This window comes from Lepisma saccharinum, chromosome 12 (genome assembly GCF_977018435.1).
Source record: "Lepisma saccharinum chromosome 12, izLepSacc3.1, whole genome shotgun sequence".
Taxonomy (NCBI): domain Eukaryota; kingdom Metazoa; phylum Arthropoda; class Insecta; order Zygentoma; family Lepismatidae; genus Lepisma; species Lepisma saccharinum.
Window position 1 is genome coordinate 44,083,234 of NC_139240.1, and position 13,330 is coordinate 44,096,563.

At 42.0% G+C, this 13,330-nt stretch overlaps 1 protein-coding gene across 5 annotated transcripts in view; it reads left to right on the plus strand.

Annotated features, from left to right (window-relative positions):
* The window catches only part of E23 (ABC transporter G family member E23), a 354,223-nt gene that overhangs the window by 297,799 nt on the left and 43,094 nt on the right, over nucleotides 1-13,330 (plus strand). Inside the window, exon 1 of one of the 5 annotated variants that reach the window (XM_083132234.1) lies at nucleotides 118-207. The exons of the other annotated variants lie outside the window; for them this stretch is intronic. Within the exon in view, the coding sequence (XP_082988360.1) occupies nucleotides 206-207 (2 nt within the window). The 5' untranslated portion in view covers nucleotides 118-205. Of the gene's footprint in view, nucleotides 1-117; nucleotides 208-13,330 lie in introns of those variants that run through there. 5 annotated transcript variants of the gene reach the window in all.

Here is a 13,330-nt window from a genome sequence, read left to right on the forward strand (position 1 = left end):
CAGGACATTGCACTCGCCTTTTCTCTCCCGCCCCGCTCTCCCCCCCCTTCCTCCCCCTCTCCCCCGGACCGCCAGGTCGTTAACATGTGCCCCACTTTTGCAAAAGCGTAGGGCTTAGTGTGTGTGACTGGTCGCAGTTCGACCATGGAAGCGAACATCAACTCCACAACCCAGCAGACGCCGTGCTGCGGCTGGTACCCTGGACATGTGCGTACACTATAGCAGTCAATTTTTATCTATTAGCTGTTCTATTAGCGAGACGTTACATATCTTCCCCCCCACCCTCTCACTTTTTCTTGCATTGTTCCTTCATCCTTAACCGCTCTGTGGGAAGCGTTTTATCCTAACATTTTACGGCTGCTATTAACCGCTTTGTAACTCTAGGGTAGTGTTATTACGTGAATCAAGGAGTCCCAGGTTCGATTCCCGGCGGAGGCGCAACGTGCAGTGGTTTGCCACGAAGTTAAAGTGCGATTTAGTTGTGTCGGGGCTGCGCGTACGTGTTCCGCGCCGTCGCGAAAACGGCACCAGTGCGTCAACGTGTAGGTTACCTGCACCATACAGCTGACATGACATAATGGTAGTGTTGGAGTCTCGGTATCGAAGATCGCGGGTTCAAGTCCCCGGTGGGTGTTCTTTGATGAGTGTTTATTTATCGTCGCGATTGGGAAAACGTGAGGACAAGGCCAAATCAGAAAGCATTGTACAGTCACGGACTCTTTTGGGTTGTGACAGTCCCATTAACTTCAATCGGATCGTTACAAGCCGTGACTGTACGAGTCTGCAACACGTCACAAGCTGTTATGTGGCTCTTTTCTCCCATTGCTTTCAAGATGATGGCAAGCAATGGCTTGCTCGAGAATTCTACATACGGATGCATCTAGAGTTTGTTCTTAAGCCCATTTTATTCACAGATAGGCTAATCGGGACTCGACCTACAGTTTAAAGTAGGATCCGAACCAATGTGTGCCCCACGGGCCATCGAACTGGGGACCCCTTAATTCCAAGGCGACGATGTTTCCACTGCGCCACCAGGGAGGTCCAAACTAGTGTAATCGATACAGGAACAAGCCGCAGCAGAGGTTCGAACCAAGGTAGCTGCGGAATGCAATAGAGCTCCACGTTTGTGCGTTTTGATCCTACAAGCAACACATTTCTTGTAACTCTCTTAGATTCTAGTTTTATTTATCTAATCTTTCTACAAACTGCCCCGCTCTTGAATTCACCTCCTCGAGATCCCTTAGTATTAAAATGCCACTTCCTTAATTTATTGTGGCACGTTACATGTACCTATAGTTACAAGTATGCGACAGCTATCCAGCGTATCCGTGTCAGCGTAACGTGTTACGAAAACAGGGGTCCCAGGTTCGAACCCTGGTCCATCGTCCGTTTAAGTCTGTCATCAGCATCACTATCCTTATCGTTGCGATTACAAGGCTTGGAAGGTGTCTGGTAGATTGCACAGCAACATTGCAACCACTAAATGTTCTGCTAAAACTTCACTTATAACCCAAGAGGTTGAAAAGCGACGTTAAATAACCCAGAGAAAATGTGTTGCGTAAGTAAAATAGGGATGGGAATTTTGGCATCACTGAGGTAGCAACACTGAGCGTACTTTTGAATGCGATTACCTTTCGAATAGGCTTGGTTTAAGACAGTAAAAATTTAAAGATGCTTGAAAATGCCGGAGTATCGACGAGAGCCTTCCCATCCCACCCGGACGTTAACATTAACATCCTCCATTTTTTAACCCAGTGAACTCCTCAAATGTTAAAAATATGGCGGTAAATGTTTTCACCAAAAATAGCCAATCCAGTAGCAAAACCAACTCCCACATTCAGTGTGCAAGCCACTCTCCCCCTCCCACCTCCCTCTATCACACAGTGATTTTGCGGGCGCATAGAAATTCGACTAGAACTCATCCATCGTGGATCCCAACCATTCAACTTGCTATAGGGGGTAGAGTGTTTTTCTAATAAACACGAGAAGTTTCTACGCATGCAAGCTGAGAATGCTTCTACGTTCAGTTGCAGCGCCTAAGAAAATATTTTACGTATATGCATATGCTGACCTTCGTGGCTGAGTGATTAGCACAGCGCTCTACGACGACGGGGTTCTGGGTTCGAATCCTGACCTTGGGTGTCCGTTGTAAGTGTCCCTTCAACAATTTAATAATTTAATAACTCATTCTCATCTTTTCGATTAGCAAAAAGTGACAGAAAAGCAAAGTAAACAAACCAAATTAGTCAGTCAGCTCAGATGTATATGTAAATCTTTTTTTTAAAAAAAGGATGTTCAAAAAAATCTTCAGAACACTGAAACTGAATAAAAAAAGTCTTGTAAGAGCAGATAAGCACACACACACACACGATTTTTCCGATTTCAACCATTGTGATGCGATTACCACGTTTAGACCACACACCCTTCCCAATGCGCAGATAGGCTAATCGAAACTGGACCTACAGTTTAAAGCGGGATTCGAAACACCGTGAATGAACCTCCACCTAGTATCGAACACGGAACGGAACCTTACCATTACGAGGTTACCGTCGGCGAGGTCAATTCTTCCTTCATGGTATGTGTGTGTGTATACACGTACATAATGTGCATCCCTCGTTAATATCTAGTTGTCAACCTCTCTTCTAGTCCTCCCCGATGGCGCAGTGGTAGCGTCGTCGCCCTTATAATCAAGGGGTCCTGGGTTCGATACCCGGTGGAGGCACATAGTGGTTCGGATCCCACTTTAAACTGTAGGTCCAGTCCCAGTTAGCCTTATTGTGTACAAAGTGGACTTAAAACACCAACTGAAACCTCTCTTTTACTTAGTAAACCCCGATAACTGCAGTGTTGCAACCCAACGTTGAAAAGTTACAGGCGGGCTCTTTCCCAGCTGTTGGGAATTTCTTGTGGAGCGTTGCAGTGAATCTTCGTGTGGTTTGCTCTGAGTGTTGTACTCAGGCCTGTGATATAAATAGGCTTTTGGTTTCAGTCCCACTTTATACACAGAAGGGCTAACTGGGTCTACAGTTTTAAAGTGGAATCCGAATCACCACGTACCTCTACCGGATATCAAACCCGAGATCCCTTGATTGCAAGGCGACGACGCTACCCCTTCGTCATAGAGTAGTCTCTAAATTATCATAAGGCACCACGAAACTATTGAAGACACCACACTTGAATGCTCCAGAATTTATTCCAGAAAGTTTTTGCCAGGGTTCCAGAAAAAGTCCGCAAATAAGCCGAACCTGTCATCTGAATGAATTTCTCGTTCATTTTCCTCAGTAGCTGCAAGAAAATGCCACAAATATTAACAGAGGTCATATAGGTTTGATCACCTAAGTCAGAGGAACGCAAATGTTACATAACTAACATTAACCTTTTACTGCATGTTGGTGAAGCTTGATTGTAGAAAATTACTGCTATTTTTTTTATTTGGGTCAGGAAATCCTGCTCCTGACCACATACAACATCGTACGCATTGAACCCAAACATAATCGTGAGTGTATTGCGATAGAAAGCAACTAATTTGTCGGAAAGTTATGGCAGATTGTGGATTTCCGATTATAATCAACAATGAAATTGTGATTTTTTTCCGGCCATTGTTACCTAAAATTAGACTAATTAAGGTAGATGAAATTAGGATTAATTAAGTCGGTGAATGTGATAAATCGTTTTTTTTTCTTTTACGGAAAAAGCTAATAAGTCGCGTTGCCTGGAATAAAATGTTTTGAACCTACACCATGGTCAGTGAGGCAGTTATTTGAGAGGAAATGACCAGTTTTACTAAGCTATGAAGGCTTAATAAAGGCAGGGAAACGGGCTGACTATGTCATGGAAGGGCAAGGAAACCTGGTTATGTCAGGAAAATGGGCTGACTATGCCACAGAAGGGCAATGTAACTTGGTTAAGTCAGATAAATTAACTGACTAAGCGATAGGAGGATAAGTTAACTTATTTATGTCAGAGAAGTGGATTGACTTAGCCGCAGAAAGGCAATGTAACTTGGTTAAGTCAGAGAAATTGACTGACTAAGCCATAGTTGCGCAAGGAAACTTGGTTAAGTCAGAGAAGTGGACTGACTAAGCCACAGAAAGGCAATGTAACGTGGTTAAGTCAGAGAAATTGACTGACTAAACCATAGTTGCGCAAGGAAACTTGGTTAAGTCAGAGAAATTGACTGACTAAGCGATAGGAGGAAAAGTTAACTTATTTATGTCAGAGAAGTGGACTGACTAAGCCACAGAAAGGCAATGTAACTTGGTTAAGTCAGAGAAATTGACCGACTAAGCCATAGTTGCGCAAGGAAACTTGGTTAAGTCAGAGAAATTGACTGTCTAAGCGATAGGAGGACAAGTTAACTTATTTAAGTCAGAGAAGTGGACTGACTAAGCCACAGAAAGGCAATGTAACGTGGTTAAGTCAGAGAAATTGACTGACTAAACCATAGTTGCGCAAGGAAACTTGGTTAAGTCAGAGAAATTGACTGACTAAGCGATAGGAGGAAAAGTTAACTTATTTATGTCAGAGAAGTGGACTGACTAAGCCACAGAAAGGCAATGTAACTTGGTTAAGTCAGAGAAATTGACCGACTAAGCCATAGTTGCGCAAGGAAACTTGGTTAAGTCAGAGAAATTGACTGTCTAAGCGATAGGAGGACAAGTTAACTTATTTAAGTCAGAGAAGTGGACTGACTAAGCCACAGAAAGGCAATGTAACGTGGTTAAGTCAGAGAAATGGTCTGACTAAGCCATAGTTGGGCAAGGAAACTTGGTTAAGTCAGAGAAATTGACCTACTAAGCCATGGTAGGGCTAGATAACTTGATTTAAGTCGAGGAAATATATAAATGAATTTGTAGAAGACTAGAAAACTGATATTGAATCATGGGAGTGAACCATTAGGAAAGAAGCGATGTGTAAAAGCACCTCAAGAAGATCCACAATTCATTTCCCTTATTACATTAGTATCGCTATTCAATATTAAATGCAACCTCTCATCCTGAATACACGTAATGTGAGCACAGTAATTGAAATTTATATAACAAGGCGGTACTTGATTTGTCATGTTGGAGAACAACTTACCCATAGTTCATTTCGCTCAACCATGCGGCATCGACTTGTGTTTTCCTTGCGTGTCGAATGACGTACCCCACTTATCAACGTTGCAACTCCTGTTTACTCTCGGGCTCAAGGTGATCTCAAGGACACGGCGACGGGGGAGGGAAAGAAACATTGTGCTACAAAAGTTACTAACTCTACCAGGCGGGGATAAATAGTGCTGCTGCTTGTGTTTCTTATTGTGCGTCGATTGTGTGCCAGTTGTGGTTAATCGCGACTGATGGAAGATGACTTATGAGCGGATACTCACAAATGGAGGCTCATGTCGGGATTCGAACCCAGAGTTACGCTTTCATACGAAGGGAATTGTACAGGTGATTTGTCAGCAGGCTGCATCTATGGTAGCTGGTCAGATGACTGGGCCAGTCGTGGTAACGTCGTCGCCTTGTAATTAAGGAGTCCCGGGTTCCATATCCAGTAGAGGCACGCAGTGGTTCAGATGCTGCATTAACCTATCTGTGCATAATGATTACATGAAATGAATCCCGACCTCCGTGGCGCTACAGTGGTGCCAGGTTCGAATCTCTGCCTGGCCATGTGTGTTCCTTGTGAGTGTTCATCATATCATCAGTCATCCTCATCGTCGCGATTTGCCAAACGTGAGAGCAAAGCGACGCTAAACAACAAAAATCAAATCAAATGAAACTGAAGGGGCACCTGTACGTATGCCGGACTCGAACCCGGAACCTTTTGTGGCGAGATCATGACTCAAGTAGACCATTGATTTGGTTCCCATGCAGGCGTGGTTCCAAGTGGGTTCCTACTGTCAGAACGTTTGATTCCCTACCTTGGTGATGTCCTTGTTCCTGTGGCATCTAAAGGCGAACTTGGTGGAGGAAGGGCTTAAAGCAGCAAGAGCACTGTGCTGTTCACACCACTTCTATTGTTGCTAAGCGCATTAAGTGGTCCACTTTCGATCGCGATTACTGGATTCGAGTCTTGACTTGGGCATATGTTGAATTGAATTGCTGTTTTAAGTCCACTTTATGCACAGATAGGTTAATCGGGACTGGGTCTACAGTTTAAAGTGGAATCCGAACCACTATGCAATGTGCCTCCACCGGGTATCGAACCCTTGATTACGAGGCGACGACGTTACCACTACGCCATCGGGGAGGTCTTTGGCCATCAATCATCATCTAATCATCATCCATACTCATCGTTGCAGCTACCAGAAGTGGCAGAAAAGCGACGCTAAATAAGAAAACCACAAATACAAATACAGGTTCGATACCCGGTGGAGGCATATAGTGCTTCGGATCTCACTTAAAAACTGTAGGTCCAGTCCCGATCAGTTTTTCTGTGGACTTAAAAAGGAAACTCGTCATCGCAAATAGAAATACAGAACTGTACTTTCGCACCCTCACAAAACGGTTCACTGGACACAGGGGTATCTTCCCTTTTAGTTTTTACAATGGAGAATGCGCCGCTGTTACTAACGGGACAATGAACTTAACGTCTATTTTAAATTCGCCTCGAAACCATACGTACATGTTAATGTTTGCTGTGAACCAGGAATCCACCACACACCGATAAACAAACCCGACAGCGTATTTGCTTCATCAAAAACCAGAAAGTTTCAACAATAAGGCAAGCAATTCGGATTTGCTGAGGTCAGACTGACGTCACGAGGAACAATGGCATGCTGGTGCCCCTTGCTGTTTTCAAAAATAAAGTTCCCAAATCTCAAGGTAGCCTCATCTCTCTTCGCCGATTGTTGTTCCAGTGAAGGTCTTCCGTGTTAACGGTCAGCGAAATGCAACATGCGGGTGGCGGTAATAGGTAAGTGTGCATTGTTATAAAGCGTTGTTGTCGGGAACCTACCAGACTTTAGGTAGCGATTCTGGAACACATGATCAGTCGGAACGCTCCTTGAATTGTGTAATCTGTGGAACAGTGATGTTTCCGATATTATGTTGCCAACTGTAGTGAGAATAGGGATTTGGACACTATGAATGGGCCATAGTGTGCCACGGCCCCCTGTCATACTGTAATAGGAATTTTTCGTGATAGATATTTTGGGTAACCTTTGTGAGCTCGAACTCAGGATCTTTTAGTTTCGTAGCGCACCATACTAATCCATAAAACATGGAGGTCCGCAGTATTAAAATTTACTGCTAATTCGTTCATAAATTGTAATTATTACTGCAGTATAACATGGTGCGAAATGTTATCGAACCTACAATTTAACGCATGTTTAATGCAACCTTTGAATTTGTATAATGGATTTTTACACCAATATTTATTTGGATCACGCAATAACAATGTAGATATTGAAATATATTTTTATTTCAAGATGTGGCACTGAAACTTGGTTAAGTCAGAGCAATGGACTAAGTCATAGAAGGGCAAGGAAACTTGGTTAAGTGAGAGAAGTGGGCTGACTAAACCATAGAAGCATAAGGAAACTTGGTTAAGTCAAAGTAATGGACTGACTAAGCCATAGAAGGGCAAGGAAACCTGTTTAAGTCAGGAAAATGAACTAATTCATATAGATGGTCAAGTCTTCTATGTTCCTTCGTGGTACTCTTACCAGATAGTATGACATCACCTCTGTTCACAACCACAGATTACTCTACTTCTCCCATCTCCCGTGGCACATGTCTTACAATACGTCCAGTACTGAAAACAGCAATCTAATTTCCATACTATTTTTGTGATTTGAAATACATTGTCGTGTATAGGCTATCCATTATATTATATACGACTATGTTCATAACCAGTTAGGTTATGATCAATGTTCCTTTACAGTCGAGTGATTATGTTTCGTTTACCAGCAACGAATGTGCGTACGGTATGGCACAATTTGAACAATGCTTTGTTCGCACAGATTACTTCCTGAAAGTTAACGCCCAGTTCCCTTAAATTTTCTACGCTCGGATGTTCAATTGTTCGTTCGACCAATCAGAGCCAGCAGCGCCCTCTAGTTTCCATTTGCAAGATCTATGGCGATTCTGGTAATGTTTTGTGCGTCTCGCTGGTCTGGAAGGTTTCTCATTTACCTAATCGTCCCTGTGTGGCCTTCGAAACTACTGTGGACTACGGGAAAATGTCCCTTTGGAGGATGTTGTCATAGGTTTGCATTAGTTTTGGGATTGCTCTTCACCGTGTGTCATCAGTGTTTGTGAGTTCGGCACTAAACGTTGATTGGTCCTGTGTGGTTCCCGTCAAGAATGGAAACGGTAGTTCACGTACCTGCTCGTGGAAGTAGGCATTTTCTAATACCAGTGGAGAGTTATTTTTTGTTCTTCTCTTGAACAGTCCATGCTCAGATAGCATGAGCGATGCAACTGAGTAGCCTCAAAAAGTGGCTTAACATCCATCATAATTGGTGTCGTTTGACAAGTGGTGTGACTGGACACCAAAGATGGTTCTAAATATCTCCAACACGAAAGGAGTGTCCTGTTGTCACTACTTTGGTATCAACTCAGTTGGATAGCTATTAGGGTGTGCACACAATGCATTTTTTCCGGATTTTAAGGGGGGTTGTTTCCTGTGCCCACCCCGTTAACAACGCGCGTGTTAAATAGTCTAATCGGGACTGAAATTACAGTTTAAAGTGGAATCTGAACCACTGTGCAATGTTTCCCCACCGGGATCGAACCCGGGACTCGTTGATTAGAAGCATGGGCAACCGAAAGGGGACCACACTCATCTGCAAAACATTTGATTGATTGATTGATTAAGTGTTTTAGATCCACTTTATGCACAGTCAGGGACTGGACCTACAGTTTAAAGTGGGATCCGAACCACTATGAGCCCGGGTATCGATTCGAGACCCCTTGATTACAAGGCGATGACGCTACCACTGCGCCATCTGGAAAACAAAAGTAAACCTAAAATATTACATATTTCACACATATTATTTCATTTGATTCGCATTAATTTATGTTAATTGTTATAAGGGTGTTGTAGCAACTTGATACATGCAAACTGAAGGAGTGTTTCTTCAAGGGGTAACACTATGAAAATATGACCCCCATGATTAGAAGGCGACAGTATTAGCCACCACACAATCGGGTTTCTTGTATTTGAACAAACCTTAACTAAGGGTCGAATATGGAGCACTGACCTCGTAGCGTGTTACGCTGACCACTAAGCTGCGGAAACCAGTGAATTACTTGACGTTGCGTTAACATTTGACATTTATTCTGCTTTGCTCTTCATTTGTAAAGAAAACATGCAATGGTTTGCAAGCACGTGAATATACAGGGTGAATCAAAATTATTTATGTGATTACAAATGAGCGTATTTTTGTATACAGCGATTACATTTGTAAGGTTTGTAAACAAAATTCTATATTCGTTTCTTTTTTCTATGTGCGTGTAATCTGTGCATCTTCATTTGTAACCAGATAGATTTTTTGAAACGCCCTGTATATAAAATGGATATAAATATGGTGGTGACAGAGAGATTTAAGGGGTAACAAGAAACGTGACGTGGAGATACCTGAAATCAGCGATAAAACATCTGGAGCGTCTGCAACTGGAGATATCCAGTCACACAAGTGCCACATCCTTCCAGCAAATGCATTAAGACCTTATATTTAGAAATACCTGCAGGTCTGTGTTTAAGATCTTGACAACATGAGCCTTTTTAAAAAAGTCTTGAGCGTGTGCCGTGCCGTAGGTATTAAAGACAGGCACGCCCGAACAATAAAATTCAATTAGTCCAACCGCTTCATTAACTGGGGATTCCGAACGTCGGGCTTCACTTGGGATATATTACCAGATGCACACGGCACGGGGAGCAGTTTTTATCTCTTATTTTTGAAAGAAAAAAATATTCCCGCAGGCAAATCGGCTGCATCCATGCAACCAGAAACCAGATCTGCACTATTAACTTGTCTCGGGAATTAACTTTCGTAAAACTTACGGATCTCGCTGTTAAAACATGTTTTCTTGTGCCATTCTTTAAGGTATCAGGATCGAGCTACCTGCAAACATAATGAACAGATTCACACACTTTCATCTTCCTTGACTGACATTGTTATTAATACTTTCTTTTTATTATTATTTTTCTGGAAAAGCAGAAAAAATGAGTTTGAAAACATTTTTTTTGGTAAACCGAAATTCATTTTGAAAACCGAAATCAATTTTGAACAGCAGTGATATGTGGCGCTAATATTATAAATGCTTTCTTAAAAAAGCAAATAGAACTTCAGCTTCAAAACCTTTTTTTTTTTTTTGGTAAACCGAAAATCTCTTTTTGAAAATATAAACCGAAACTCATTTTGAAAACCGAAATCAATTTTGAACAGCAGTGATATGTGGTCCTAATATTTTAAATGCTTTCTTAAAAAAGCAAACAAATAGAACTTGAAAACTTTTTTTGTAAACCGAAAATCTCTTTTTGAAAATATAAACCGAAACGCATTTTGAACAGCAGTGATATGTAGCCCTAATATTTTAAATGCTTTCTTAAAAAGCAAACAAATAGAACTTAAGCTTCGAAACTTTTTCTTTGTAAACAGAAAATCTCTTTTTGAAAATATAAACTGAAACGCATTTTGAAAACCGAAATCAATTTTGAACAACCGTGATGTGCAGCCCTAATATTTAAAATGCTCCTTCAAAAAGCTAAAAAAATAGAGTTCTTTACAACTTTTTGAAAACCTTTTTTTTTTTGTAAACCGAAAATCTCTTTTTGAAAATATAAACCGAGACGTATTTCGACAACCGAAACCAGTCTTGAAAAGGCTTCCACTGGCTAATCACAAAGATGAGAGTGAGTGATGAAACGGATGAAGGGAACACACAAGGAACACGCATGCTCGGGACCCCCGGCGTCATGGCTCGCTGTGCTAACCACTCCGCCACGCAGACCGGCCATCGTCGCGATGAGATTAAAGTGTCAGAAAATTGACGTAAAAATAAGCGATGTCTGATACGACATAAAGAAGTTACACCACTTATTCTCAAGTGCATATATCCTTGCGTGTGATCTAATCACAAACTGAAGTTCGCATGGGTTGAGTGCGTATTTTCTCCTGGGACAGAATTCCATGGGAGGCCACCGAAGCGACAACGCTTATTTGCATGTTAATCACATTTCGAGGTGTCTTTTTTTCTTTGCTAAAATCCGCCGTCGAAACTCAATCATTGGATTCGTTCGAAACTGGGGATAGAAATATGGTTTGTAAAAATCATGTCTACCTGATCTCACTATCGTGTCCTAAGGTCGCCCAAAGGTCAAGGCTATTGGTTTGTTTGTTTGTGTGTGTGCGAGCTTGAATTGATGGGGTTGCAAAACGGGGAAGGGGGGGGGGCAAGGTGTCCAAACTGGGGGGAGCAGGGACAGTTTACTTTCCCTTGGTACATAAGGTTTAGCATAGTGCGGGGGCAAAAGCAGCATAAAGAAGGGGGCAACTGCCCCTCCCCACGTCCATCTAATCGCCGCCACTGGATGGAGTGAAACAATTGAAACTCTGAAGACCCTTCGTGTCTAAATTCATTCCCAAGCCAAGATAGAAAATGTATTTCCTTCAGAGAATATATATACTATCATTGTTGGTTTTTATTACTCAACAGTCAGTTTCAGTACAAGAACGGTAAGTCTATTAGTGTAGTCCCTAATTTAGACACTAATTTAGAAACGTTTATGAGCCTCCCGAAATTATTGGATTAAACCTTCAATATGTTCTGTCTATTGCTCTTTGGCAACAATACGAAATATATAAATTAATTGTTTGGCCCTAACCGTCAATAAAGGTTAATGAGGCGTCATACAGCTGCGCATATGTCTCGAGTGCAAAGTTGGAATTTTTAGAACAAAAGGGTTTTGAACATCATGTTTTAAACCGTTAAACACATGCCTATTCCTTTTTTTACAATGTTTAAAACACTTTTATAATTAAATAGTATATGGATGAAATAGTTTTGCTGTTAAAGTCAATTTTTGTGTCGCATTCACAATAAAATGTGATATTTCGGAAAACTGAGTAACTGCTACGGGGATAGAGTGGGGATCTGGCAACCGTGGGTAAGTTTAACCTTCTCGAACAGCCTACATGCGAGATGTACAGTCAACGGCAAAGATAATGGTAGGCAAATTGTCCACCGCTATTTTGATTACTTCTTATTGTAATCCTGTGATCTTTTAAGGAATGAAACCATGTTAGTTGAAAGCAGGCATTACCCTCTGCTTATTTACATTATTATTTCAATTCATTATCATCACACTGTGTAATAGAGACCGAATTTCTTTTGCCGTTTCGTGTACAGTAACGTAAATAGTTATTTTAAGACGTTAATGATGTGTTTACTTTATAACTAGAAACAGCCTTTCCTAGGGCGATTAACTGATTCCTTATCTCATCAACCATTATCCTTAGACCTCCGTGGCGGAGTGGTTGGCACAGCGCGCTACGGCGCCATGGGTGCCGGGTTCGAATCCCGGTCTGGGTATGGGTGTTATTCATCAATTTCCTCATCATCACTCATCCTCATCGTTGCGATTAGGCAAAAGTGTAAGAAAAGTGACGTAAAAATTCAATCAAATAAATCTTCTTTAAACGTTAAAGTTTCTTGATTGAAACACTGTTTAGACAACACTATTTATTTGTTTCTTTAAAAAAAACAACAGAATTTGCAAACCGTGCTGGAGAGCACGTAAACAAACCCACAAGCAAGTGAGAGGGGGGGAGGTAGGACTACTTGCGGTTCGTTCGTACGTAACTATCCCGCAATTCGGACGTGATCTGTGTGTAGCAGTACCCTCATTTCGGACAAACCGGAGTGCTAAAATTGGGGAGAAAAAAAATGTGCACGTGCAGTTTTTTTGACGGTCGCATCCTAGTGGCTTTTAAGATTCGGTTCTTGCAACACTTTTGTGTTGTGGCTGGACGGCGCCGCTAGAAAGCTGCTTTCAGAGGTTATTCACCCCGTCCTGATCTAGGCCACTGTGGAAATTCTTATATGACAAGTTCTCAAGTGAAGTTGCTGTGAAATCTCTCAATAATCGTTCGGACAGCCCAGCCTTGCTGATTGGTTGCGTGTGAAGAGGCGCAGTTGCGGTGTTCCGGGTGTGTGTGTGTTGGGGGGAGCGATAAACTTCCTACATCTCCGAAGGGGCTTAATAAATCTACCGATTGACGGAGAAGTGGAACATGACAGCCTAGCTTAGGGAGCTCGTAAATGTTTACGAACGCTGCGCGCGTAAGGAAACATGTAGCTCGGTTTGAACTTTTGTGTTGTCTCCTGCAAAGCTCGAAGCT